Below are 25708 nucleotides of genomic sequence, written 5' to 3' on the forward strand. Positions count from 1 at the left end.
AAGATCTTTGGTACAGAGACAGACAATGTCTTAAGTGTTTATACAGTCTGACTGGAGCCTATAAGCACTGCTGGTTATAATACAGTAGGTCAGAGGCACTCTGTAAAAACAAAGTCTATTTTACCACCTATTTTGGAATCAGTTTTTCCTAATTCTAATAAAAAACATAGTACATACTCATGAAAAAAATAAAAGTTTATAGTACAGTACTGAATAGACCATGAGGAAATAACAAAATGGCACTATTCACTTAGTGTATGAGGATAGAGGATGAGATATTTATTCTAATTATTCTTCTAAGTTTTGCTATATCTACAGCATACAACAGGTCACTTATTGCTCCAGGTACTCTTTCAAGAACCTTTAGAGTTGAATTAATTATGCTATCCCAACCTTCTTTCTTCCCCATTAAACCTTTTGTTCATTATATGCAGTTGCAGTCTTAACATAGTTTTTTAATAAAAATGCCAGATGTTCTCTTATTTCTCTCATACTTTCACACTGTTCATATTAGTGAGCTGTAAATATTCTTGCATTTCTTGGTTGTATACCATGCTGGCTGAAGGACAATGCCTCTTTCCTTTGAGGCTCCCTAGGGTCCAGGAAGTGCATGTGACAGCAAGATGTGAGTTTCCAAAACAGTGTAACTGGAGGTTAAGAGGCAGCTACACTATGCATCAGATGTAGCCTTATGATCCTATACCAGACTGAGAACTACCCCTATTCTAGGCAGAGTTAGTAATGCAGCCTATAGCTAAGGCTGCCTGATACTTGGCATTGCAAGACCCTGTTTTCAGTTGCTTATACTTTGTCAAAGAATAACCATTCAGGCTGATCTTTTTCATACTGGGTATCTGCCTTGGGCTGAACTTCTTCAAAAAGCTTCAGCTAAGATAGTTTAGCTGTTCCCAAAAATTAGATTAGGGAAGTTTTTAAATGTCCTACAGCTGATTCATGGAAAAGCTCTAGCAGCTCCATAGTTCAGACCACAGACTTAAAAACTGGTGAAGAATGGGAAGTCTGTCAGCTTTAGCATCAAGGATGGGCCTTTTGCTGATCCCAGAAGAAAACTGCGCAAAGGCTGATAATATGGCCAGTCTCAGTTCATATATACTCAGAGAATTATTAGAGTTAGGCAGCTACATTCTCTGAAGACTTTGCCTGTACTGAGCATGCTTCAACAGCTCACCAGGATTTTCCCTGCAATTGCTTCTCCCATTACTACAGGCCAGGGCCCTGAAATAGAGCAGAGAGACCTTTTCTCCTGTGCTCTCAAGGCTCCCCCTGCTGGCACCCAGGAGGCAAAGAAAAGGAAGACACCTGACTCAAATGCCACCTGGTGCATTCCCAGAGCACTATCCATCCTGTGCACTGAATGAGGCTGGGGTCCTGGGGGGAAAAAAAAGACATGAGATCACGTAATTAGAAATTATAACATAATGCATATACAGGAGGGGGATGAATTAAGGTTACATATGTAATCTTAATTCAGGTATTTCCTAAATTTGTAGTGCTTGACTTAGCATCCTTAATGTTCATTTCAATGTAGTTTTTGGTGCGTTATTTATTATTAAGATAAACTATAATGATCCTATCTGGGCTAGAACCTTCGTCTCTGATCCTGAGAAGTCTTACTCATGCAAATAACTTAACTGATATGTCTGATCCTCTTTAAAGCTGAAGTTACTCATTGGAGTAATGTTTGCCAAGACTGATCATGTGAGGTTTTGCATGGAGAGGAGAAGAGATTCACATATATGGCTCAATCCATAGAGTCAGATTTAAATTTATCCCAGCAGCAGCAACATTAGGATAACTTTTTTAGTTTTGCATGCATCATGATTTTAGTTCATATAAAAACAGTTTCTTGTCTAAAGAGTCAAACTAAAAAAGTTACATGGCTCTCAGCAGGAAACCAATTTGTGTCTATGTTCTGAGATCATGTATTTCCCAACATACTCTATTTTAACATTTGGTTTGCCAGGAACTATTCTTATTCATCAATAGTTGAACTGTTTAGTCATATGCTACTGCTAAATGATATTTCACAAGCTAAAGAAAAGTTCTGAGAGCATTAATATGTTAAGTCACGAAGCTAGAATGCAGGGTTTAAGTCTCCTATACCACAAAAAGACTGGGAAAGAGAAAATAAAGACTGAGGACAAAAACCATCCTTAAGCCGGTCACAGTTTTTACTTAGTTGTTTTTTCAGAAAGATGACCAAAGAAAGTTGAACTGTCTTTCTGCCATATATCCCTGGAACATAATTTTAAGATTTCTTTCCATTTGGAAGGGAAGAGTGAAAAAAGCTTTAGTTGTCTCTTTAACCATGTGATAAAGCTAATCGGAAACACACCATCTTTAACCATCATATCCCAACTCCTGGGCAAAATACTGAATTTAATTTAGGAATATAGATTGCTTAGATAACTGTGCTGTTCGTAATTCACTGCCTGGACCTAAAAAGAACACAATACAAATCCAAGACAGACTAGAGTGATTTAAAATAATTTTGATTTTGACAGATGGTTGCAGGAAGAGAGTTCAGTGTGGTGATCTTACTTCTGTTCCCAGCACATGAGATTACATATCACATAACTAGTTCTAAACTGCTTAGTGGCAGCAGCCATAGGACAAGCAGAATACTGAGCATAGTTCAGTGTGATCTAGAGCACCAACAAAATGAAATGATACAGAAGAACAAATCCACATTCAAAAATAAAAGCTAGTTAAAACACTTCTGTAATTAAGATAGCAAATATATACCATGCCTTAATAAAAGGGTACAAAGGCCACAACATACCTTGGACTTCAGAATAGAATTTATCCTCTCTGCATGACACCCCCAAACATCCTGGTTGAGAATTTAAACTTTGAATATCTTAGCATATTAACAGTTTCCACAATTGCAACTCAGTCCCCTTGGGCTTGAATAGTATTATATAGCTGCACAGGGGGTTAAATACTTGCAATATGGCCAAGTGACAGTTGCTCTGGGAGCCACAATTCTGAATTTCCTTCCCCTCATTACCTCCTTCCTCCCTTTAGTCTAGTTTTTGTGGGTTGGAGTCCTTAGCTATTAAGTGATGTTTTAGTATTTGATTTTAAAGAAAAGAAAATAGTAAAGGGAAAGGGTGAGTTAGTACACTGAAATATTTATTATACCATGTGGAGATCAACAGATTTGAATGTGTGTGTGTCTGGAATTCAGCACATAAAAATGTAGCATGGAAGAAAAGGGTGGGATGGACTGACAGCCTGTGCAGTTTTTTTAAAACCAGGAACTGGGAAAGGTATTTTTTTCTCATTAAAGGCAAAGTTTTCAAAAAAGTTTTCATTTGAGTTCACTAACACATGGTAATCACGGAGTCCTATGACAACTTTTTAGAGTCACTTATCAGAGCAGTATTCCACTTCAATACCAGTGTTTCTACTATCTTTTATACTAAGAAACAGTTTCACCATAGTTAATTTTTACTTACTAAAACATTTAGTGACATTTCTGCCAACACTGGCCTTTTAAAAAGGTACATAATACAGTGTATCAGAATAACTAACCTGTATGCTTCTCACTGCAGTAGCTACAGACACACCAGCATCAGACTTGGCTGCTACTTTGCTTTGTGATAAACAAAATCAAGAACATGTTCACTATGGTCACATTTTCAAGCCACTCTTCAAAACACTTGCACAGTAGGTACAGCTGAGACAGGTGGTGAACTAATCAAAGTATGTTTTTGTTTGTTATTTGAAGGAAACCGGTTTAATATTGCACAGGCCTGAATAACGGCTGAGGCTTTTCGATTTTCAAAGTTTTCAGGCTCTCTCGATTCTCTATATCTAGATGAAACACACACACACTTCCTCCTCGAGGGGGAAAAGAGGAGACATGAACACAACCCTTATATTGTCAAACTATAGGCAGGACTTTCTTAGATGATGGTACTTAACTTTTGAGTTTACTTCAGATGTTAGTAAATCTGAGTTAAGGTTTGTTAATTTATGTCTATAAAAACAGAACTAACAAGGGTTTTCAATGATTCAATAAGACAATTTAGTTATCTTAGGACAGGGGAGCCCATTGGTAAACTAAAAGGGTATGGGATTTAGCAAGTAATTCTCTATAATGTGTTTGGAAAATGTAGCTCTTGAAAGACATTTGCAAGAGTACTCTACCCTAAACAAAGTATGTCTTGGTCTTTGGATCTACCACCTGTCATTTGACAATTCCTTTAACAAAGCTGTGGCTGAATCTGCAGTAAAGGTACTGTCTGGGATTTGGTATTGGAAAAAACAGTCATCAACTTAAGGAGCTATTCCAGAGAAGAACACTGTTCTTCTTCTTCCATGTAATAATAAATGTAAAGATTTGTTGTCAAGAACTCTGACTACAGGTATTATCTATTGCTGCCTCTAGATGTAAATAATTAGTCAGAAGCTCCTGAAACATTATGTTTCCTCTTGACAAATACATTCCTTCAACCAGTTAGTCTCCCAACTAGTTTCAGGCAAGTTTTCTAATGTAAAGGTCCAATGCACTGAAATAAGTAGTAACTTATTACTGAAATGCATCAGACTTTTGCATGTAAACCTTTAAAAGTATAAATAGATGCATAACTTGGATAATCATAAGCTTATCACCATCAAGTCACATAAGACTTTAGATCCAGAGCTAGGGCTTACCCTTTTTCCACCTGACTAGGCCTATTATGCAATTACAAATCTTTGCTTACATGTAGTTCAAGTTCACCTAGTGTCATTGCATTACCATGCAAGATCCCACACTCTTTGGCTCAATCTCCCTAGATTAACATTGCCTTCAAACTGGTAGACAGCTACTTAATTGATCTTGGGGCTTCCATGACAAATTTCAAGGAAGTTTCTAAAGTTAGATACCACTTACAACATATGGTATTTGTTTGTTCCACTATGATGGCATACGTTACATTTACATTTGCTCTTTTTTCATTCTTTATGGAGATATGAGAATGTATCTATTTCAAGTCACTTAATTCAGCAAGCCCTCTGGCTGTTCCTTGAACCAGGGGTGAATGAGGTGTGGAGACTGTGGCAATTAAGTTTTCTGGCACTCCTCTTTGCAACATACCAGTACATATTTATCTAAATAGCATAAATTACTTTACAGTGTAATGGTCAGTACTCACTATTACCATTTGAGTATATAGCTACCAAGAAAATTTTTAAATTATAATATACTCAGCACAGTATGAGATATTCACTACTCACCACTAACAACTATTACATTAGCATTTCTACAATATATTTGCAAAGCATTCAATTCACATTATTTTACTAATTTATAACAAGTGTTCAAGTTTGTCACATTAACTTACCACTAATTTGCATGTACAATTATAAAAAGGCCAGGTGCAAGTAAATCCCCTTGGCTCAACAGCTACACTTGCTGCAAAACTTCCTAAACAGTTCATATTCTCTTAAGTGATCTCAAAACAGAGAAACACAACCTTTTACTTTACGTACTGTATCATAAGCTTTGGAAGGAAGCAAAATGTGTTGATACTACTAACCAAGGAGTCTGATTCAGCTTCTGTACATATGCTAACATGCTAAATTCAATTTTGCATTATTCAAAACAATAGTCTAAGAAAGTATTGTGATTAAAGCTGCAGAAAAATATCAGTTCTCCTAGCCTGACAGAAACAGTATTTACTCATGGGGGAAAAAAAAAAGTTCGTACTGTCTGAGAAATAATCAGCAACAACTCTATTAACTTCAGCATCTAATGTAGGTGGAACCACAAAGAAAAAAAAAATAACCTTGTGTTTAAATCAAAGGCCCTTAACCCCATGTTTATATTGCATGCAGTTTAATCCCAACATAATGTAACCCCCCTCCCAATTAATTAAAAAATATCTTTGGAGCTTTCCCCACCCAACGGGACAATCAGAATGGAGACTTCCTCAGGGCTAATAAGTCACATGTTTGGACCGAAACCTATCGTTTGGATCTGATATCGACAACGGAGTTGCTGTTTCAACTTTTCAGAAGGTGAAACAGTCCCATCCAGAGTCCTGCACTGTGTTGAGAGTGGAAAAAGTATTTGCATACTTCCCTTCTGAAACACGTCCACTCTAAAAAACAAACACACGCTCTCTTTGCAACGGTGTCTCCCTTGAAGCGTATAAAAAGGAAGCCAACCGAAGCTCTGTGTACAAGCTCCACACAGCCGCATTACGCTGTAACTTAACTCCCACAGAGAAGCAAGAGCACTGCCAGGACACAGATCTGGAACAAAACATGCTTCCCACACCCCCTCCATCCCATCTCTTGCGCTGGGGTAGAAGAGGAGGATGGAAGGTGATTTTCGAAGATTGAGTTCACAGGCCTTGGTAGGAAGAGAATTTAAAATGAAAACCATGTGACAGCGGCAAACCCTGTTTTCAGTCACCCCCCACTATTAATGATGAGCTGGGGCACTGCACGGACAGCTACAGCCCCCGAAAATGCTACCCTTTACCACAGGAAACGTCTCAGTCAGTGCTGAGAAGGCCAGGAGAAGGGGCCCCACTTAGCCAGCAGTCCCCAAAGTCATTCTTTTCCTCCCTGGAGGGAGTGTAAGTCCCCACAGCCTCACTTAGAGAATCCGGAGTCAACAGATACCACAAAATTTACTTACTTACAAAGGTAACATTGTCTCACTTCCTCCCCAGACACAGAGAACCACTAGCCGTCCGGTTCCCCCCTAACTGCTGTGTATTTCAACCAAGCCCTACCAGAATCCAAGGCGGACAGCGCACCACAGCAGCCCAGCTACGCCAAGCCAATGAGCCCCGGCTTCTCCCGCGACTGAGGCAGCGTCCACTCAATCAGCAGCTTACGAAGGTGGAGCTTAAGCACGCCGAGCAGCACAGCGCTAGAAAGAGAAGCCGCGGAGCTACTTCCTGCTCGGAACCACGTGACTCCTCCAGGTGCTCCAGCTGTGCAGTATTTAATGTCAGTAGCCGAGGCGGTATTGGACAGGCGAGCTTCCTGGCGCTGCAGACCGGCCCCAGGTCACCTGGAGGCAACACTCGGGCTTTAATTAAAGGCTGCCTTGTTTTTCGCTCTGGTATTCATTTCTTCCCGGCAACTCGGATTGGTGCATTTAAAAACAACGTGTCTCTGATTTCCTTGTACTGGAGCCTCCTGCAGGAAACAGCAGCTGTTCTCCATCTCTGTGTGTCTGGAGCAGGGACTGGGGCAACCCTCCCTCGGATGCTGGATCCTATGCGCAAAGCGATGCCACTCGCTCCCCAAACTCCTCTCCCACTTTCATGGACCGTAGGAGGATTTGGAGCCGTGTGAGCGGTTGGAAGGGACTCGATCGAGGTATTTGCATGCAGGCTCCGAGCTCCGCGATTACCATGCATGTTGGTGACATCTGGCGCTGGCAGCTCCCTGGTCCGAAAGAGGGTAATCTGGACTGAGCCGCGGGAGGTAGACCAGCAGGGACACCCAGCTAACAGCCCAGCCCCCTGTTGGAGTCTGCAGCCCGCCTGAGCTATGGTGAAGGAGGAGTGCAAAGCGCTGCTCGATGCGCTCAGCAAGGTTACTGCTTGCTATCGGCACATGGTGCTGACCATCGGGGGCACCTCGGACTCGCAGAACCTGCGGGAGGAGCTGAAGAAGACTCGGCAGAAAGCTCAGGAGCTGGCGGTGGCTAACAGGAACAAGCTCACCGCGGTCCTGAAGGACAAGACGGTGAGTAAGGAGGACAAGGCTGAATTCGAGAGGCTCTGGGTGATCTTCTCCACTTGCATGGAAATCCTGGAGACTGACATGAGGAGAGCCCTGGAGCTGGGCCAGGAGTTCCCCCTTAACGTGCCCAAAAAGCACCTGATCCAGACGGGCATGAGCGGGGGAACCTCTGGGGTGGCCGCCAGGGCAATGAGCGTCCAGAACATGAAATACGAGGCTGAACACAACATAGATGTAGTGGATTTGAAAGACCTGGAGAACGAGATCAACCAAGTAGGAGAGATGATGTACGAGATGGAGATGAAGGTGAATGTCCCCCAGTGGACAGTAGAGGCTAAACAGGACCCTGGGGCTGAACTCAAAACCACCATTAGCGTGGGCGCCTCCTCCATTGGCATGATCTCCGTGGAGGAAAACAAATCCTTTTGCGATATCAGCAAAGTTCTAGCTGGGATCATTTTCTCCGCGGTGCTCATTATTGCTGTTGTCTTAGCGGTGTGTGTGGTAAAACTCTCATAGGCTGGCTGAGTGTTGCTGTAAGACAGAGCCACTCCCTCACAAGTATTTCATGCAGTATGGTTCGTTTCAAGACGGGTCACTTGGAAGAGCTGATAATATCTTGCATATACAAACAAATCTTTGGATAGCATACAATCTGATCCTGCTTCCAGCATCTGGATGTATGTGGTTTTGGTTGGTTGGTTTGTTTGAAAGCTCTAAACGGGGGAAAGGTACAGCCTACAATATAGGATGACTTTTGGCTGGTTTTGTAATAGTTAACTGTGTGCAAAGTATCCGGGTATTATCACTACAGGCTATAGCAGGGATTTGTCTGCTATTAATAGATGACTATTCTCAGTACCCTGAAATTATTGTTCAGTAGGCTCTGATGTTCGTTGCTGGTCCATGTTTACAAAGTAGTTGAGAATTGCACAGGATTTGGGGTTGGACAAGGTGGATGGCTGTGGCAAAACTAATAGACGTGTGTGTGTTTTCCTCTCAAACACGGGACATTCTGCCCAGAAGAAAAAATGGAAAATCCCAGTAAGAAGATGTAAACAATGTCTATTTTCTCAATCCTTGGAGTCTAAACCTAGAAGAGTGTGCAATCAATGTTTGATACCAAATGCACTGTTTGTACAGATCCTAATTGCACTTTTTGGCACAGCACACATTAATAATCACTAAAGGAAATCCAAATCTTCAAAAAAGATGGAGAATATCGTCTGTAGAACAGCTTTCCCAAAGAGATATTAACAGGCTCCATCCCTCCCTTTTATATATCTCTTTTTATTTTCCCCATCAGAAACGCTAATTCTTGCTACTTGTCCAAAATCTTCTTTCCATGCAAGTGGTTGAACTTCACATCAGCTGCAAAATTAAATATTCTACATTTATCCAAAATTGGTAGTAGCAATTTTTAGAACAGGTTGTGGCAAACTAACAAAATCATGTAAAGTGAAAACTGATGCTCTAGCTTGTCTGCCTCTATTTCTGCAGCACAAATAGAGGTCTAATCTCATGTTGACCTCTTACTGTTAATGAGATCTATATACATATCTGCAGGAATCCAGAGGAAACCAGAACTGCAGGGGTCAATCTTGTCTTTTTTATTTGCCTGATTAGGCCAATTGAAATGATTAGAAATGCAGAACTGGGCCTATAGTTGGTATCTTTGATTGGATGTCTGTGCAGTTTTATGAGAACAAATAAAGCCTAACTTTGACATTTTTTTTCTTTTTATTTGATTGTTTACATGTAGACAGTTTAAACTCTTTTCCCTCTCCTAATAAAACTCTGACCACTGACACAATACTGACTTTGAAGAGAATTTCTGTGATCTCTTGCATGTATCCATTTTTTAAATATACAAATCATGTACATCTGTTCTGTTTAAAGTAGACTTGCGCCTATGCACACAGATTCTTGAGTAACTATACAATGCCACAGACATAGATTGTACTGTTCAGGCAAATATAAAGACAAGGCACTGCTTTATAGGGTTTAAAATGTAAAGTGATAAATTAGAGATGCCTCTGAATTGACCATAAAGGACACATTACTAAAATTCACCATGAAATTTGTTGACAAGAAGTTACTGTGCATATGTAGTAGTGTGTATGTGTGTTTAAACAAAATCATGTCAGCTTTCTTAATAAAACAATTTTGTAGTTCAAAAGAAGACAAACATATTTTAAAATATTATTATTAATCATGTTTATTACAGTTGTGCATAAGGGCCAACCAAGAGTGAGCCCCCATTATGTGTGGTACCGTACAAACACAGAGCAGTGAGAGCTTACAGTCTAAACAGACAAGATTGGAGGAAGATGCTCTGACACACGTGCAGAATGAACTACGTGATGGAGGCAAAAGTCACTTTTTTGGGGGGAGGGGGCAGGGCCGGTGCTTCCATTTAGACGGCCTAGGCAATCACCTAGGGTGCCAGGATTATTGGGGGGCGGCATTTTGCCGGGGGAGGCGGCAGGCGGCTCCGGTGGACCTGCCGCAGTCATCCTGCGAAGAGTCCCCTGGTCCCGCGGCTCCAGTGGAGCTGCCGCAAGCATTCCTGCGGACGGTTCACTGCTCCCGCAGCTCCGGTGGACCTCCCGCAGGCATGCCTGCGGCAGCTCCACTGGAGGCACAGGACCAGCGGATCCTCTCTGCAGGAATGCCTGCGGCAGCTCCACCAGAGCCGCGGATCAGCGGACCCTCCGCAGGCACGACTGTGGCAGGTCCAGCGGAGCCGCGGGACCAGTGCGTGGGGCGGCGAAATGGCCGTGCACCTAGGGCACTAAAAACACTAGCGCCGGTCCTGGGAGGGAGTTACTTAGAGGGGATAAGGTAAATAGGAACAGAGTGAAGGGACAGGGCAGGGAAGAAGGTGGTAATGGGACAGGTGTGGAGTGAAGCTGATGTGAAGAGACTGAGGGAGGAGGGGGAGCAGGAAGGTTGGAGCAAACACCCAATCAACACAGGAGAGAGGAAGCACAGTCAAAACTTGTAGAAAGTTCTCCAAATGACCAAAAATCCCTGCTTTGGTTGCTTCTGCCCTTACTGACTGGAGTTTCTGGCTGGCTTCTCCAGTTTTCTCCTAGTGCCCCACGCCCAGAGTTTATCCTTTAAAACTGAAGACTAGTAAAGTTAGAATTTTGGAGGGCAAATAAAAGCTCTTGTATGTCACATTTGAACCTATACAGTGTGTAGCCATGTCAGTCCCAAGATATTAGAGAGATAAGGCGGGTGAGTTAATATCTTTTATTGGACCAACTTCTATTGGTGAGAAAGAGAAGCTGACCCAGAGCTCTTCAGGTCTGGGAAATATCCTCAGAGTGTCACAGCTAAATATAAGCTGGAACAGACAGTTTAACACATATTTCAAGGGACCATTCATATTGAAGTGGTCAGTTAATGCTAAGTGGAAACACTAATCCATGCTACAACAGTCTGAATTTAAGGCCATATATTGCCCTTGCTCAGCATGTGGAATTTTCATAGATGCTAATGTGAATTCTGAATATGGGTCTAGCCCAGGCTAAGTTTTGTGTGTTGTGAGGATTCACAGCAAGACTGTATATTTTTAACCAATACACTTCACTCATTTTACTGGGGTAATTTTGTATGTGGTTATTAATCTGATTGCTTAATGGTCACAAAGATTATTTTGAGAAGAGAGAGAAAGTTTGTATTTTTGGTGCCACTGTTCCAAATCTGTCTAGATGGAGACTCGCTGAAACTGCTGTGTGTTGACTTACAAGTGAAGGTCTCCTTCACAACCATAAGGCCACCTTTCTAAAAATACAGGGGAAAAAAGAGTTTGCTGGAAAACCTTAATACTATAGATTTGGATTGCCACCACCAATCACTAGATATTCATGTTCACTATTTGCACTCTCCCATCATTCAGTTTACAAGAAACTGAATAAGAGCTAGGACCTTATCCTGTTTTCCTTGCACACCTTTTACTCCTATTGCACTCATTTAACTTTGGTAAGAGTTTTGGGTGTCCAAGGAATGCAGTTTTGGTATCTGATGAATAATAAATCATAATATCCACAAAATTAATTGTCTCAAAGTCCTGAACTGCATACACTGTCTGTCTTCAGTTAGTTGTATAAGTGTTTTAACAGTAAACAATTTGACATTTTCAAAAATGAGCCTCAGGTAAATAAGTTGTAAATCTGTAGTGTATACAAGACACACAGACTCCGTTACTCAAATCTTTATTTATGTGAGTAGCCCTTATTCATGTAAGTAGCTCCTCTTACTTCAACATGATTATTCCCGCAAATAAGCCTTTGAAGGACTGGACCCTGTATCATTCCAAAAAATTAAACTTTTCTATCTCAGCACAAACTGCAGATTTACACATTATTAACTTGTCTCAACAACATCAGTATTATCAACTGAGCTTCCATTAAGGTATGTGATATTAAAAGATAAATAGAAGCCTGACAGCAGGATTGGCATCACCTAATTGGCTAATACCCTACCATTAATCTCCTAAAAATACCCAGTACAACTGTATGTACAATGTGACATAGTTCAGGGAAACTTACATGCATAAAATCCAAATGGTAATAAACAAAAACCCTTTGTGCAAGTCTGCATCGAGGAGCAGATACTAGTTGCATCAAATAATCTGAAATTTTGCGTTAGGCTTAAATGGGAGCAAGAGCAATTCCTCGCCCAAGTAAATGTTTTATACTTTGGTTCTTACTGCTATTAGAAAGCTTTTTGTATCATGTTAGAATCTTATTATAAATAGAAACTTTACAAATAAGAATATGGGGAGAATATTAAACATCCCAATGAGCAACCTGAAAGACATTAACTAGCAATTACAATTTATTTATCCATCTAATACCTTTAAAAAAATAAAAGCTGAATTAAACAATGAAATTTGGTTTCTTTTGAATCAAATTAATCCTTTTTTTTCTGAAAATTCTGTTCAGTTTATAGATTTTCACTCTAAGAATGAACTTTATAATTGTAGTTTGAAGGGATTGGGAAGAATATTTTTGTAAATAAAGATTATTAAAATCAAGCTTTATAATATTGTACATGTTCAGTGTGTGACAAAAATAAAAATATTTTGACTATGATGCTAACCAGGCACCACAAATGTTACTCTGTGTATTCAGAAAGAAATTAAGCAATGTGCATTTTTTTTTCAAACTATCAGGTTTTATTTCAAAATACTTGTCTTATCAATATTGCATATCCATTTTAGTATGAATCTACGAAATATTAAAATCTTATAGTTGAATGAACTTGCATCATTCCATCCTGTGTATGGTGGAATGACATTCTATACTTGCAGTAAAACTAGTTACTGTCACTATTATTTCTTCTATTTCAAATAAAGTATGTTCTGTTAACTATCTGGTTCACTTGCAGCAGTAATTAAATTTAAAAAAAAATTCAAATATGTCTATTGACAATTAGCTCAATAAACCAGATGATTCTATTTCTCCGTAAATCATCTGACTGATATTCCAAAATCTCAGATACAAATACCAGAATTTTACATTCCTGTTAAAGAAAAAACAAGTACCTTCTGACTACAGATAAATCTTAAATTCTAATTTTAATGTACTATCTGTGACAGAAATCCCATTGTTTAGAACATATAAAAGTAGAGTGGACAAAGTACTAGCATATACTGTACTGCAGAAGACAATGCTGCACTGATGGGGTTAAGGACTAGTGCTCAGATCCACAAAGGTATTTAAGCTCCAAAATTAGGAGCCTAAATACCTTTGTGGATCTTGGCCGTAGTCCCTAACCCCATCACTACAGCGTTATTTCCTGCAGTACATTATATACTTTGCCCACTCTAGTTTCATTGATTTCAAATGAAGTAAGGAGCCTAAATATCATTAGAGTCTGCTCTTAAATTATATAATACATCTTTTCCATCTCTAATGTCTGGGACCCAAATTCTGTGGTCTTGAGTAAGCAAAAGTCCTATTGACTGCAATAGAAGTTTTGCTCAACTGAAGGACCACAAAATGTGGCCCTGTGGCTCTCATTACAACAGTGGCAGCTAACCTGTTTCTGTGAAATGTTGCAATTGTTAAACTTGACAAGATTAATTCTGGGATCGTTCCCCATGCATAAAGTTAAGCATATGTGTAAGTCTGCAGGATCTGGGCTTTAGTTAATAAACTACTTGAACATCAGACTGTAACTAAATTGGTAATGCTCATGTTCTAAACTGACAGCACAATGTGAACCTCATGGCATCATGAATATGAGGTAGGATTAAAGTCTCAGCATTGAATATACAGAACTATGTAAAATATTTTCTAAATTATTCAGAGTAACAATACTGAACAAATTGCATAATGTCAAAGGAGCTTTTGGATTTAAAAATAAAACATATATGTAACCTGAACAGGGGCGGCTCTAGACATTTCGCCGCCCCAAGCAGGGCAGCATGCCGCGGGGGGCGCTCTGCCGGTCGCGGGAGGGCAGCAGGCGGCTCCGGTGGACCCGGGAGGGATGGAGCCTGTTAATATCTCTCTGTGAAAGCATGCCTGCGGGAGGTCCACCAGAGCCGCCTGCCGCCCTCCTGGCGATCTGCAGAGCGACCCCCGCGACATACTGCCCCAAGCACGCACTTGGCATCCTGGGGCCTGGGGCCGCCCCTGAACCTGAAAGATTGATTATAGCCTTTTAAAAAGAATTATGCCAAGGAATGATCATATATACAGAAATGTTTAAATGTTTTCGATGCTTCTGGTCCACATATTTACTCTTCACAGATTTTCATTATATAAAAAGTCTTTCAGGAAGACCATTGGATTATAGTTCTCTTAATGCTTTCTCACAATACGATTATGTTAGTCTTTTAATGCAGGCTGAGTCTGGGCAGAATAGTAGGTCTACACGTGAGCAGTCATTTGCTGTTGTAAGCATACAGTAAAAGGGGGCTTAGTGAAGGAATTGTTTGTTATATCTGACTTACTTGAATAACAATGGAAAGATCTTACTGACAGCTCATTCACCCGTGCATGTCGGGGAGGGAGGAAAACAGGGTATGTGGGCAAATATGTATTTAATTTTATGACAGTAAAGTATGACTCCTATAAATATTGTTATGCTATTATATAGTTTTAAACATGAAGGTAAAGTACATCTCGTCCTAAAAGGAAAATAATACAAATTAACTATATAATGAAAGTGATTACAATTTTAAACTTTAAAATGCTTCATTTCAGAATGAGTTACTTTGGATTAATCATGTGGCATATCAGTCCTTATTTGACCAAAGTTGAAGGATAGTTCAAAATATATTTTGCAGTTTTCTGAAAGGAAAAGAATATAAGTGCTGAATTCTCAAGCGATTTTACTATACAGCTAGATCAGAAGATTCAGCATGGCTTCGATATATAAATTATCTGCTGAACAAGTAAAAAATCATATCAAGGAGTCTTGGAATTATCCCAGTGCTGAACCCTAGGTATCCAAAAAGAAGTTTTGTATCATTCTCCAGTCCAAGATGTGGCATCTAAAATACAGCACAGCACTGATGATAACAACATTGCCTGAATCCATGTACTGCTCTGAGTTAGATTAAACTGTGTTGTATATTATATAAACACACATCTTTAATATCTTGTAAAATGTAGGTATGGTTGTTGAGAAAATAAATGGAGCAATGACACATTTACAAAGCATAATGTGAGCTATTCTTAGTTAGTGCTTACACATTGGTTCAGTTGAATGTGATTTGGAGCCCTATTTTTTTTACTTTTTTGGGGGGGGTGCGTTATTTGATAGCTTGCATTTTCAGTTTAAAATATTCAATCTGGGGGGAGAGGATGTGTTACAAATACAGTTTATCAACAGCCTTAATTTTCTATGTATAAATTGTATATGTCCTGGTCTGATTCTTCTCTCACATTACTGTAAATTAGGAGCAAATCCATTGAGCTCAGTGGAGTGACATCAGTATAAAATTGGCATAAATGAAAGAAGAATCAGGTCCATAGTGTTTATGCTGGTATTGTTAGCTCTATCGGCTGGATACATTTGCTTAACTTGCCTAAGGAGCCTTTTAGAGGGTGGGCACAAATCAGCACTGAGGAAAGGAGCAGAGTTAAGTTAGTCACATTTGTGTAATATTTAAGATAGTTTACAGTTTGGCTGTAAAATGTACTGGTGGTCAAAACCTGCTGCAGTATAAATGGTCCAAACCAGAAGCAAAATAATAAAATAAAATAAAACACATACATACACCCCTCTCTTCAATTACAGTATCTTCAAAAATTAGAAGAGTGTAATGGGCATTCCTATAACTCCCCAAACAGCTTCTTTCATACTGCAAGTTTAAAAGCTATTAGACTGGATTTGGTTACCTCACGCAATACAAATAAAATACAGATTTATTTTAAGCTATTTCACAATATTTTTCCCAAATAAAAATTTCAGATTCAGAATAAAAATGTAGTAAATCTTGAAAACAGATTCTGTTCCATGTCTATTCTTGTACCTATCACTGTACTGAGTGCCTAAGTAAATATGAAAGCTATTCTAGGTGTATGTGTACTAAATTATATTCCAGCTAAATTAAAACAGATCACAAAACTAGGGAACGTTCTGTATCTTACCAGCACTCCTGCACATTACACCTTTGTGAAAGTTTATGAGGTAAATACTTCTCACTCTACTGAGTGTCTTTGATATTCAAATGGATATTTCTCAATCTGTTCCTGGTGGATTCTCACAGAAGCCTGTGAAGGTGGTGTCTTGCCTATTATTAACTACATCTTGTATTGCATTTAATATTTAAATGTAACAATATGATTCTAGAAGTTATATCACCCTTTGCCTGCCAAGTCTGTTTCTGGTGTGACAGCACTGAACTCAGTGGGCTTTCATCAGTGATGAATTTGCCTGAGGGAATCTATTCCCATGCATGATAATGAAACAGTCTCCCAAAGGTGTTCTGAAGAAACACACAGTGAAGAGTTTTTATGCATAATATCTAATGATTGGATTTAGTAGACATTAGGAAAACCTCTTATTAAATGCAAAATAACTAAATTCATGAAAATATAAGCACAGATAGACTTAACACTACAAAATTAATAGCTGGCCATTAAGCTTAAGCTTAGATTACAAAGTATGGAAAGATGTCCTGTAATATAGCTGAACACGTCTGACCAAACTCAGACCTAGGCTAGGACTAACCTACAAAGTTTTGTGGACATAGCTACATCAGTCAGAAATGTGGAAAAAAACATACACCACCTAGCTACACCAGCAAGACCCCTGGTGTAGACACAGCTATGCCAACAGAAGAGTGCTTCATTCACCCTAGCTACTATCATTTAGGGAGGTGGTATAACTGTGCTGAGAGAAAAACTCCTTCTGTTGGCACTCAACATAAGGTACGACTACACTAGGGATGTATGCCAGTATAGCTACACTGGTAAAGCTATACCACAAAGCCTTTGTAGTGTAGACAAAGGCTCAACTGTAATTATATGAAAATCACATGGAAGCCTTTGAGACAAATTAAGTGGTGATGAAATGGAGGTGTTAGTTATACATCTGGTTTGACTCACAAAAGTACTGTAACTTGCAATGATTTGGCATTCAGCGCATGTGCAAAAGTAATGTAACTTGCATACCAATGGAGTAGAAAAGGATGTAGCAGGAAAAAACAAGACCTGGCATGTAAGATGTAGAGGATGGGTGGGTTAATGATCTGATGTTAAAAAAGAGAGAAAGCCAGTTGTACAGTCTTTCCTATACCCTCCTCTTTTTTTTTTTTCGCCAGGAACTGATCTAATATTCTTCATCAGTCTGATAGGCAATAATTGAACTTAGGAAAAACTGCTGACACCGATTCCACATTCCTGAGCCATGATCAGACTGAAGATCCCCAATCTATACTGTATTGTTGTGATGTTTCATTTGATGTAATTGTACACTGCCCCCAAATGTATAATTTTCAATGTGCTGCACAGTTTTGTATTGAAAATGCATTACCACATTCTAGAAGTTGGCTGGGGGCAGATGGACAGAGACAGCTGGTTCTGTTGGCACCTATGAAGGCACAGGAGGCACTTTGAGATTGTGATGTAGGCATGTTTCTGCTAAACTGATCAGTTATGAAATAGTTAACAAGGAAGCCTGGGTTATTTCCACCACTGATCTTGAAATCAGCAAGAAGCAGCTCATCCTTTACACAATGTGGAACTGGGACATGAGCAGTAAACACAACACAAATATTAGTAAAGACTCCATGACTTGGGGAGGTTCTCTGCAGCTAGGAATTTGGCAATATTTTCTGAACTAGCTCTGCCACACTGTGTCCCCTAAAAGCAGGGCCGGCGCTTCAATTTAGGTGGCCTAGGCAAACACCTAGGGCGCCAGGATTATTGGGGGGCGGCATTTTGCCGGCAGGGGGTGGCAGGCGGCTCCGGTGGACCTCCCGCAGACACGGCTGCGGCAGCTCCACCAGAGCCGCGGACCAGCGGACCCTCTCCGCAGGAATGCCTGCAGCAGCTCCACCGGAGCGGACCAGCGCGTGGGGTGGCGAAATGGCCATGCGCCTAGGCACTAAAAACAGTAATGCCAGTCCTGCCTAAAAGGCATATGTAATTAATCACTAGAGGGGTGCGTGCCATCTATTAAACAGGCCATGTGTTCTTCAGAGTTCTGCTATCCAGTAACAGATCTGGAATGACCCTATTTAGCTTACAAGATCTGACAACAGCATAACCTAAGGTTGAAGATCTCTTCGTTAACTTATTAAACATAGTGGGCAACACAATGTATATACATGTAAGCAGAGTCAGGATGAGCTGTACCCTGACATCTGGTGGTGAAGTATGGGAAGTGTGGAAAGAATGTCTGGAATGCGAAATCTCAAATATTTGACCCTGACATCTGGTGGTGAAGTATGGGAAGTGTGGAAAGAATGTCTGGAATGCGAATCTCAAATATTTGCATAGGCACGCCCACCCCATCCCAGACTGCCAAGCTGTGGGACTGCTTTGTGACAGAAATGACTCAACTCAGTTGGGTGGGTAGTTGCTTGACAAGGGAATGGGGGTTTCCAAACCAGTGAATTGAGAGAGAGAGAGAGGGAGAGGGGAGGGGGAGAGGAGGGGCTGGGGTGGGGTGGTGGCTGGGGACTGGGGCTTTTGGGTGGGGCTGGGGACGTATGTGCCTGGTGGTATAGTCTCCTTGTGGAGCCAGAAAATAGTTTCACCCCCTCTCACTCTACGTGGCAATGTTCAGAATTGATTTTTTTTTTCCTAAGAATCATGTGTACAGGTTACGGAGTGAATCATTTTGGGTAATGGATGCACCAGCACTGGGACTCCCTACTAAGAAGCTGAAATCACTAAAGAGGGTGAAATCACTGAGGAGAGCACTGGTACTGTAGTAACTAGTGGTGGGAGCCTGAAGCTATACTGTTTGAACGAGCGCTGGCGGAGTGGGAGACGGCTGAGCGGATCACGGGACAGCTGGTGGAAGCGGATCACGGAAGCTGGTGGGCGGAACGGACTGGCGGCAGGTAGCTGTTGGGAAATAGGGGGGAGCAGCCACAGAGAAGCAGAGGGCCAAGCAGTTTGCAGGGAAACTGGAGCAGCTCAAGTGACAGCTGTGGAGCAGAACAGCTAGGTTGGGAGCGGACAGTTGTGAGGACGGTGGCAGGAGCGAGTTGGAGTGGCTGGAAAAAAGCCAAGCCAGTTCGTGGGAGGCGGAAGCAGAACCCACGAGAGGCAGGGACAGTTTGGCCCCGGACCATAGTAAGGTGCCTTTCTTACAGGCTGGGGGGAGGGGACCTCTGCGGCTAGACTCTTTGAACTTTGGGGGCTGCACGGACCCAGGACAGAGACTTTGGATTGTGGGGACTTTGGGACTGTGGGTGATTTGGGAGGGGGTTGCTGGACTCAAGAGCCCAGGGGAAAAGGCACGCTCCAATTTCCTGGGGTGGGTCTTTGCGCGCGGTTTGGTCTAGGAACTCTAGTTGAGGTGTTTTCCCAATTTAGTGCTTGTTGTTTATCTCATGTAATTAAACTTTTTTTCTGCTACACCGAGACTCTGTGCTTGCGAGAGGGGAAACATTGCCTCTTTGAGGCACCCAGGGGTGTGTGTAAGATTTTCCCAGATCACTGGGTGGGGGCTCGAGCTGGTTTGTCATTGTGTTATTGAAACAGAACCCCTGGATACTGAACCCGGCCCTTGTTGCTGCCAAATTCAGAGGGGCAGTAGGGTTACATACACAATCCTGATTAAATAGGTTGGGGCTAGAGCTGAGTGGAAAACTGTGATAATTTTCAATATTTCAATTTTTTTCCCAGTTATGAATTAGGATGAAATGTCAAAAATTGCCAAAATTTTCATGAATCAAAATTAAAAAAAAAAAAAAGGGTTCTGGTCAATTGAAACATTATGTTTCAATAATTTCAAAACATTGTTTCAACTTTCACTTTAAAAAATTATAAATTAACTTAATTTTTTGAATAAAATTGTTTAAAAAAAAACAGAATTTTTAATTTAAAAAATGCCAAATTGGAAAGTTGACAATTTTTAATTTCTAATTTTTTTTGCAATAAATACTTTGAAAGGAGAAATTAATTGAAAATGAACCTTTCCTGCAAAATGTTTTGGTTGCCTGAGCTAGCATTTTCTGATGAAAAAAAGTTTCATCAAAAAATTCCTGATGATCTCCAGTTGTGGTGGCTATGTTTAGTAAGTTACAGAACATTCATAACACCTCAGGCTCTGATCTTGCCAGGTGCACAAAGTAAAGAGGGATAAACTGAGTACACTGGATAGCTATGGCCCATATCTGCAGCACATGAAACTGGTAATTCAGTAGCTACATTATAAAGGAGACAACTGAGCAGAAGACTGTGCAGTTCCCTAATGATGATCCAAAAGACTCAATGGGCAACAGGACAGAGCCAAGACAGAGCACAATTTATGTGTTAAAATCAACTGAGCATTTTAACCATCTCCTTTACCTGACAGGCCTTACGTATGGAACCTTAACACTGGCCAGAAATGAGAAACAGGAATTGCACAGGAAGGTTTTTTTTTTTAAACTTAAAATGAAATCCTTCCACAAAACTATGACTACTTAACTTGTTATATTTATTGTAAATAAGTTTGGACACTGAAAACAGACTAATCAATCTCACATTGTGCCTCTCATCCTGTAAGGATCTGTGGATTAGAACCCAGTACTACAGACCTGGGGCCCAGATTCAGCTGACATGCCCACAGTGCCACTGAGAGGCCATCCAAAACAATACCCAGGGGAGCACTCTGGAGAGCAAGCACCACAAGGAGTACCACAAGTAATCCAGAGTGACAGTACCATACGGCCCTCTGATGGCCAAGCACTCTATTTGACCCTGGACAGTGCACCAGAAAGTTGTGTGGGCAACCACACAGACTTTGGGTTTGCTGCGATTCCAGACTTCAACTCATCTCCTGATCTCTGATTCCAGTCTGATTCTGGCCTCCTGATATTAGCCTCGTACTACCTCTGATTTCCAGCCTGACCCTGACTCTTCCTTACTGAACCTGGCTGTAGCGATTCCTTCAGCTTCTGCTACCATCCTTGACCACTAGGCAAGACTGTCTATGCCTCAGTCCCTTACGCATATCCTAATACAATGCTTGTATATCTGGGATGCAGACACTGCAGGAGAATTTTTAAATCCAAACAAAGTTTTTGGTAGCTCTTTTCTTTCACAAAACCTAAAACTTGGGGCTATATTATATGATGGTGTCCCTTTAGTATGTTGTTAGTTCTCTTTTGGGAAACACTGAATGAACCCCTGCTGACAGTTTGACCTGATGCAAGTTCTGTTTGGGTTATGTGAGGAGGGAGGGATTGATAAATTGGAAAAGGATTCTTTTTTAATCAAGGAGTTAATGTGATAAAATTTGAAAAAGGAAAAATAGGTTAAATAACAGGAAAAACTTTAAGACAGTGTTATCTATGAGACTGGGATAATCTACCAGAAGTGCTGGAAGGTCTATAGCTTGAGAAATTTAAAATTAAACTGCTGAAAGCAGTTGAGAATATTGTGTGATCTGGATATGGCCACTAGACAAATATTGTTACTTCATCTATAATGTCTGGTTCTATAAATTCCAGTTTATGCAATGTAAGTCATTCATGCCAGCACCTCAACTGTATAACTGCTGTGCATAGTTATTGAATTTGCATCACTGCTTATCAAACAAATTTAGATTTAACTATTTTTGTATAATTTACAAATACAATTAATTATTGCTATAAATTTGTTTATTTTAGATTATTAATGAAATATTTGCATCTGATAGGATTTACTTGGCTAAACTACATTAACAAGTGGCCACATTTTATAAAAGTTAGTTTGGTATAGTGAAGTGGCTGTCTACTTTGTAAATAAAGTAGTTAACAAAAAATGCCATATTTAAGACCAAATCCTGTTTGCCAGACTCACATAAGTAGTCCCATTGAAGCCATTGGGACTGATTCTCAGCTAAGCCTGTGAGCCACTCAGTGCAGGGTCTTGGGGTAAAGCAAAGGTGGCTTTATCCCTCTTCTATTCTGGGACTGTCCTGAGCCAGCTTAACCCATGGGACAGGTTAGAGTAGCCTTTGGCTGTGACACCAAAGGACCATTGCAGCGGCCGGGAATAGCCATGTGCAGTAGCTAGACTCTCTTGTCTCTGCCCATGACCCCTACATGCCACCTGTGCAGGGGACAGCAAGCAGGATTGTGCAGAGCTCCTGCTCCAGCTCTACAATACATAAGGACTTCCCCTATAAGTAGAGAATTTCTAAGGTCTGAATCTGCCAGGTTTATGGCCACTTTTTATCACTGGAGTCACCATATAGGGCTGTATTACACTGATGAATTGGACCCAGTGTTTTTAATGGGATTACTTTTTTAAGAAACACTAACAAGATTTGGCCTTTAGATTTTTACTGAGATAAGAAGAGGTTACTGCTGATAGAGCAGGTTAAAATCATAGTTTATAAGATGACAATATGATCTACACTGTTTTCCATTATCAGGATTTCCTCAGGGGATGTGTTATGAAATAATGACCACCTGTTCCAGAAATCAACATTGAATTTTTGCCAGAATAAGACAGCTGCCTATAAGAAATATGCTGGGATATTATATTGAAGATTTGGAAATGATGTTGTTCATTATCTATACATGAGTCCTCACTGGTTAAAAATGCGTTTACACTGGAATGATATAGCATAATTGAATCTGAATCTTTGATCAGCAGAATCTAGATCCACTGCACATTAAGTCTAGGAAGACCTCACTTGTTTATGAATATTTCACCATTTAAAACCTTCTCTTAAGCTGTAGCACATTTTCTAATCAGATTTACAGTCAACAGAAAAACAGATAACTTTAATAAGAGTACAAAAGGCAGAGAAATTTCATCTGAGCTCTGATTTTGGAAACAAAATGTCTTCCAGCAGTAATCAAAAACAGGGGTGTCCTTTCAACTTCCACAGCCTAGGATGCTAAACATTATCATTGATGAGGGAGTACAAATAAAGAGGGCAGGGTAACCAGATGTCCTGGTTTTGCATGTGTGTGTTTGGGGGTTGGGGTGGGGAATGGCTTTGTGGCTTGGCAGATTATACTGAAGCTGGTCTTTTGTCCCAGTTTTAGTATAATCAGCCAGCTGGCTGACCTTCTGTGCTCTACAGTCTGCCACCCTAGCACCAAGATGAACTTGTAGCCCAGCTGTGTCTGTTACACCCAATTGCAGCTTGCAACATCTCACCATTGAATTGTTGTTGTGCACTCTGATGCACAACGGAGTCCAAATTCCTGTTTTGTGCACATTGGCATGCTGTGGAATTTAGAGTATTTCAGGTTTCAGAGTATATAACAATTGACTGAGGAAATACTACAACTCTAACACAGCACAGACATAGCTACAAGTTAACCTAACTTAGAAAGGGAATAAACTAGGTGGTCAGCAGCACCAGGCACAGGAATTTGGACAACTGACAAAGAGGTTAAAAAAAAAAAAAAAGGAAGAAAAAGACATGTCGCACAGCGTCCTCGGGCACTGCTCTGGAACTGCTCCGCACAAAGCCAGTCAGGACTCCAGCACCTCCTTTCTGGCCTTTGTCTCTTTCCCAGGCCAGGAGGTCACATGATCTCTCTGTTCTCCCACACCTTTAGCATCCCCTTGCAGGGGAGAAAGGCCCAGGCCATTAGTTGCCAGGAGACAGAGTGTCGGCCAGAAACTGAGGCACCCACATAGTATTCAGAGGAAACATTAAGAACAGTCCCACTTCGTCACAACATGGATGGGAAGGTTCACAAATAGGCACCCATCCTCTATCACAAGCATAAGTTGGCATCCCTCTCCACTTCTTACTCTTTACAACAATTTCCCCTCCCCAACCTGATCCCTTACAATTCCAGAAACCAAGATGAGAAAGCCAAATCACATTTCTTTTTCAAAAATGTGGTCACCTTAAAAGAGGTTAAAAGGTTTCTTAAAGTTAAATGGTTGTTTAAAATGGCTGCGTTCAAGATTATGCCATCTTGAATATATCAAGTATATTTTTTCAAATATTAAGGTATAAAAAAACCCTCCAATCAGAAAAGGTGTATATTTATGAAAAACTAGCTAAAAATCTGCAAAGTCTTCTCCTCTGTAATTTGCAGCAAATTCAAACAATGTAGAGTGCAGAATGGAGTATCAAGATTATGTCATCATTCAAATAAATGAAACCATGTTTTTCAACACCTTCACTGGCTTCTTGTCTATCTCCGAATCAAATTAAAATTTGTCATCCTGGTTTTCTAACATATCCAGGGCTGCTGGAACAATTTTTATACTTGGGGTGCTGAGTACGGTTGCTAACTTTCTAACTGCACAAAACCGAACACCCCTGCCCCACCCCCTGCCCCTTCCCCAAGGCCCTGCCCCCGCTCACTCCATCCACTCTCTCTGTTGCTTACTCTCACCCTTCCTCACTTTCACTGGTCTGGGGTGGGGGTTGGGATGTGGAAGGGGGGTGAGGGCTTCAGCTGGGGGTGCAGGTTCTGGAGTGGGGCCAGGAATGTGGGGTTTGGGATGCAGGAGAGGGGCCTGGGCTGAGTCAGAGGGTTGGGGTGTGCGGAGATAGGGGGTATGGGCTCTGGGCTGAGGGTGCAGGCTACAGGTAGGTCCAGAAATGAGGGGTTCAGGGTGCAAAAGAAGGCTCTGGGCTGGGGCAGGTGGTTGAAGTGGAGGGGGGTGAGGGATCCGGCTGGGAGTATGGTCTCTGGGGTGGGGCCAGAGAATTAGGGTTTGGGGTGCAGAAGGGGGCTGAGGGCTGGGGGACGGGTGCAGGATGAAGTTTGGGGTCCCAGCGGCGCTTACCTCGGCTCCCAGGAAGCAGCTCCCAGGTCCCTGCATCCCTCAGCACATGGCTGGCCAGTGAGGTTCCGTGCTCTGTCCTTTTGCCAGCAGGCGCCACCCCCACAGCTCCCATTGGTTGTGGTTCCCAACCAATGGGAGCTGCAGAGCCTTCTTGGCCTAGGGGCCACAGGGAGCTGGCAGCTGCTTCTGGGAGCTGTGCAGAGATAAAGCAGGCAAGCAGGCAGCCTTCCTTAAACCCGGGTCCCCACTGTGCCACTGATTGGATTTTTAACGGCCTGGTTGGTGGTGCTGACCAGAGCTGCCAGGGTCCCTTTTCGACTGGGTGTTCTGGTCAAAAAGTGGTCACTTGGAAACCCTTGTGCTGAGAGCTATTGAACCAAACTGTAAATCCTGTATATAATGGAAATCACTTCAAGCCAGGGGGTGCAGAGCACCCCTCATTCCAGAACACCCCTTGTTCTAGAACCTATCCATGAAATGGCCCCATCCTGTCTCCAGGACCTCATATTCACCTCTCCATTCTATTCCTCCATACTTGGCATTATCTCTGCAAATTAATACAAAAGAACAAAAACATTTCCTCTTGTAGAGAATACAGTTCA

At 41.3% G+C, this 25708-nt stretch overlaps 2 protein-coding genes across 7 annotated transcripts in view; one reads left to right on the forward strand and one right to left on the reverse strand.

The window, feature by feature from the left end:
- The window catches only part of ANKRD27 (ankyrin repeat domain 27), a 103093-nt gene that overhangs the window by 70838 nt on the left and 6547 nt on the right, over positions 1–25708 (reverse strand). For 2 of the 6 annotated variants that reach the window (XM_075073620.1, XM_075073624.1), the window contains exon 1: positions 6659–6748. The exons of 1 other annotated variant lie outside the window; for it this stretch is intronic. The gene's annotated coding sequence lies outside the window, so the exon portion shown is untranslated. Of the gene's footprint in view, positions 1–2196; positions 2279–6658; positions 6890–25708 lie in introns of those variants that run through there. 3 more of the 6 variants (XM_075073621.1, XM_075073619.1, XM_075073623.1) reach the window with 3 other exon arrangements.
- Positions 6916–9805, forward strand: RGS9BP (regulator of G protein signaling 9 binding protein). The gene has a single exon (XM_032773376.2). The coding sequence runs from the start codon at positions 7525–7527 to the stop codon at positions 8236–8238; it is 714 nt and encodes a 237-aa protein (XP_032629267.1). The 5' UTR covers positions 6916–7524; the 3' UTR covers positions 8239–9805.

The sequence above is a fragment of the Chelonoidis abingdonii genome, chromosome 19, assembly GCF_003597395.2.
Source record: "Chelonoidis abingdonii isolate Lonesome George chromosome 19, CheloAbing_2.0, whole genome shotgun sequence".
In the NCBI taxonomy this organism is placed as follows: Eukaryota; Metazoa; Chordata; order Testudines; family Testudinidae; genus Chelonoidis; species Chelonoidis abingdonii.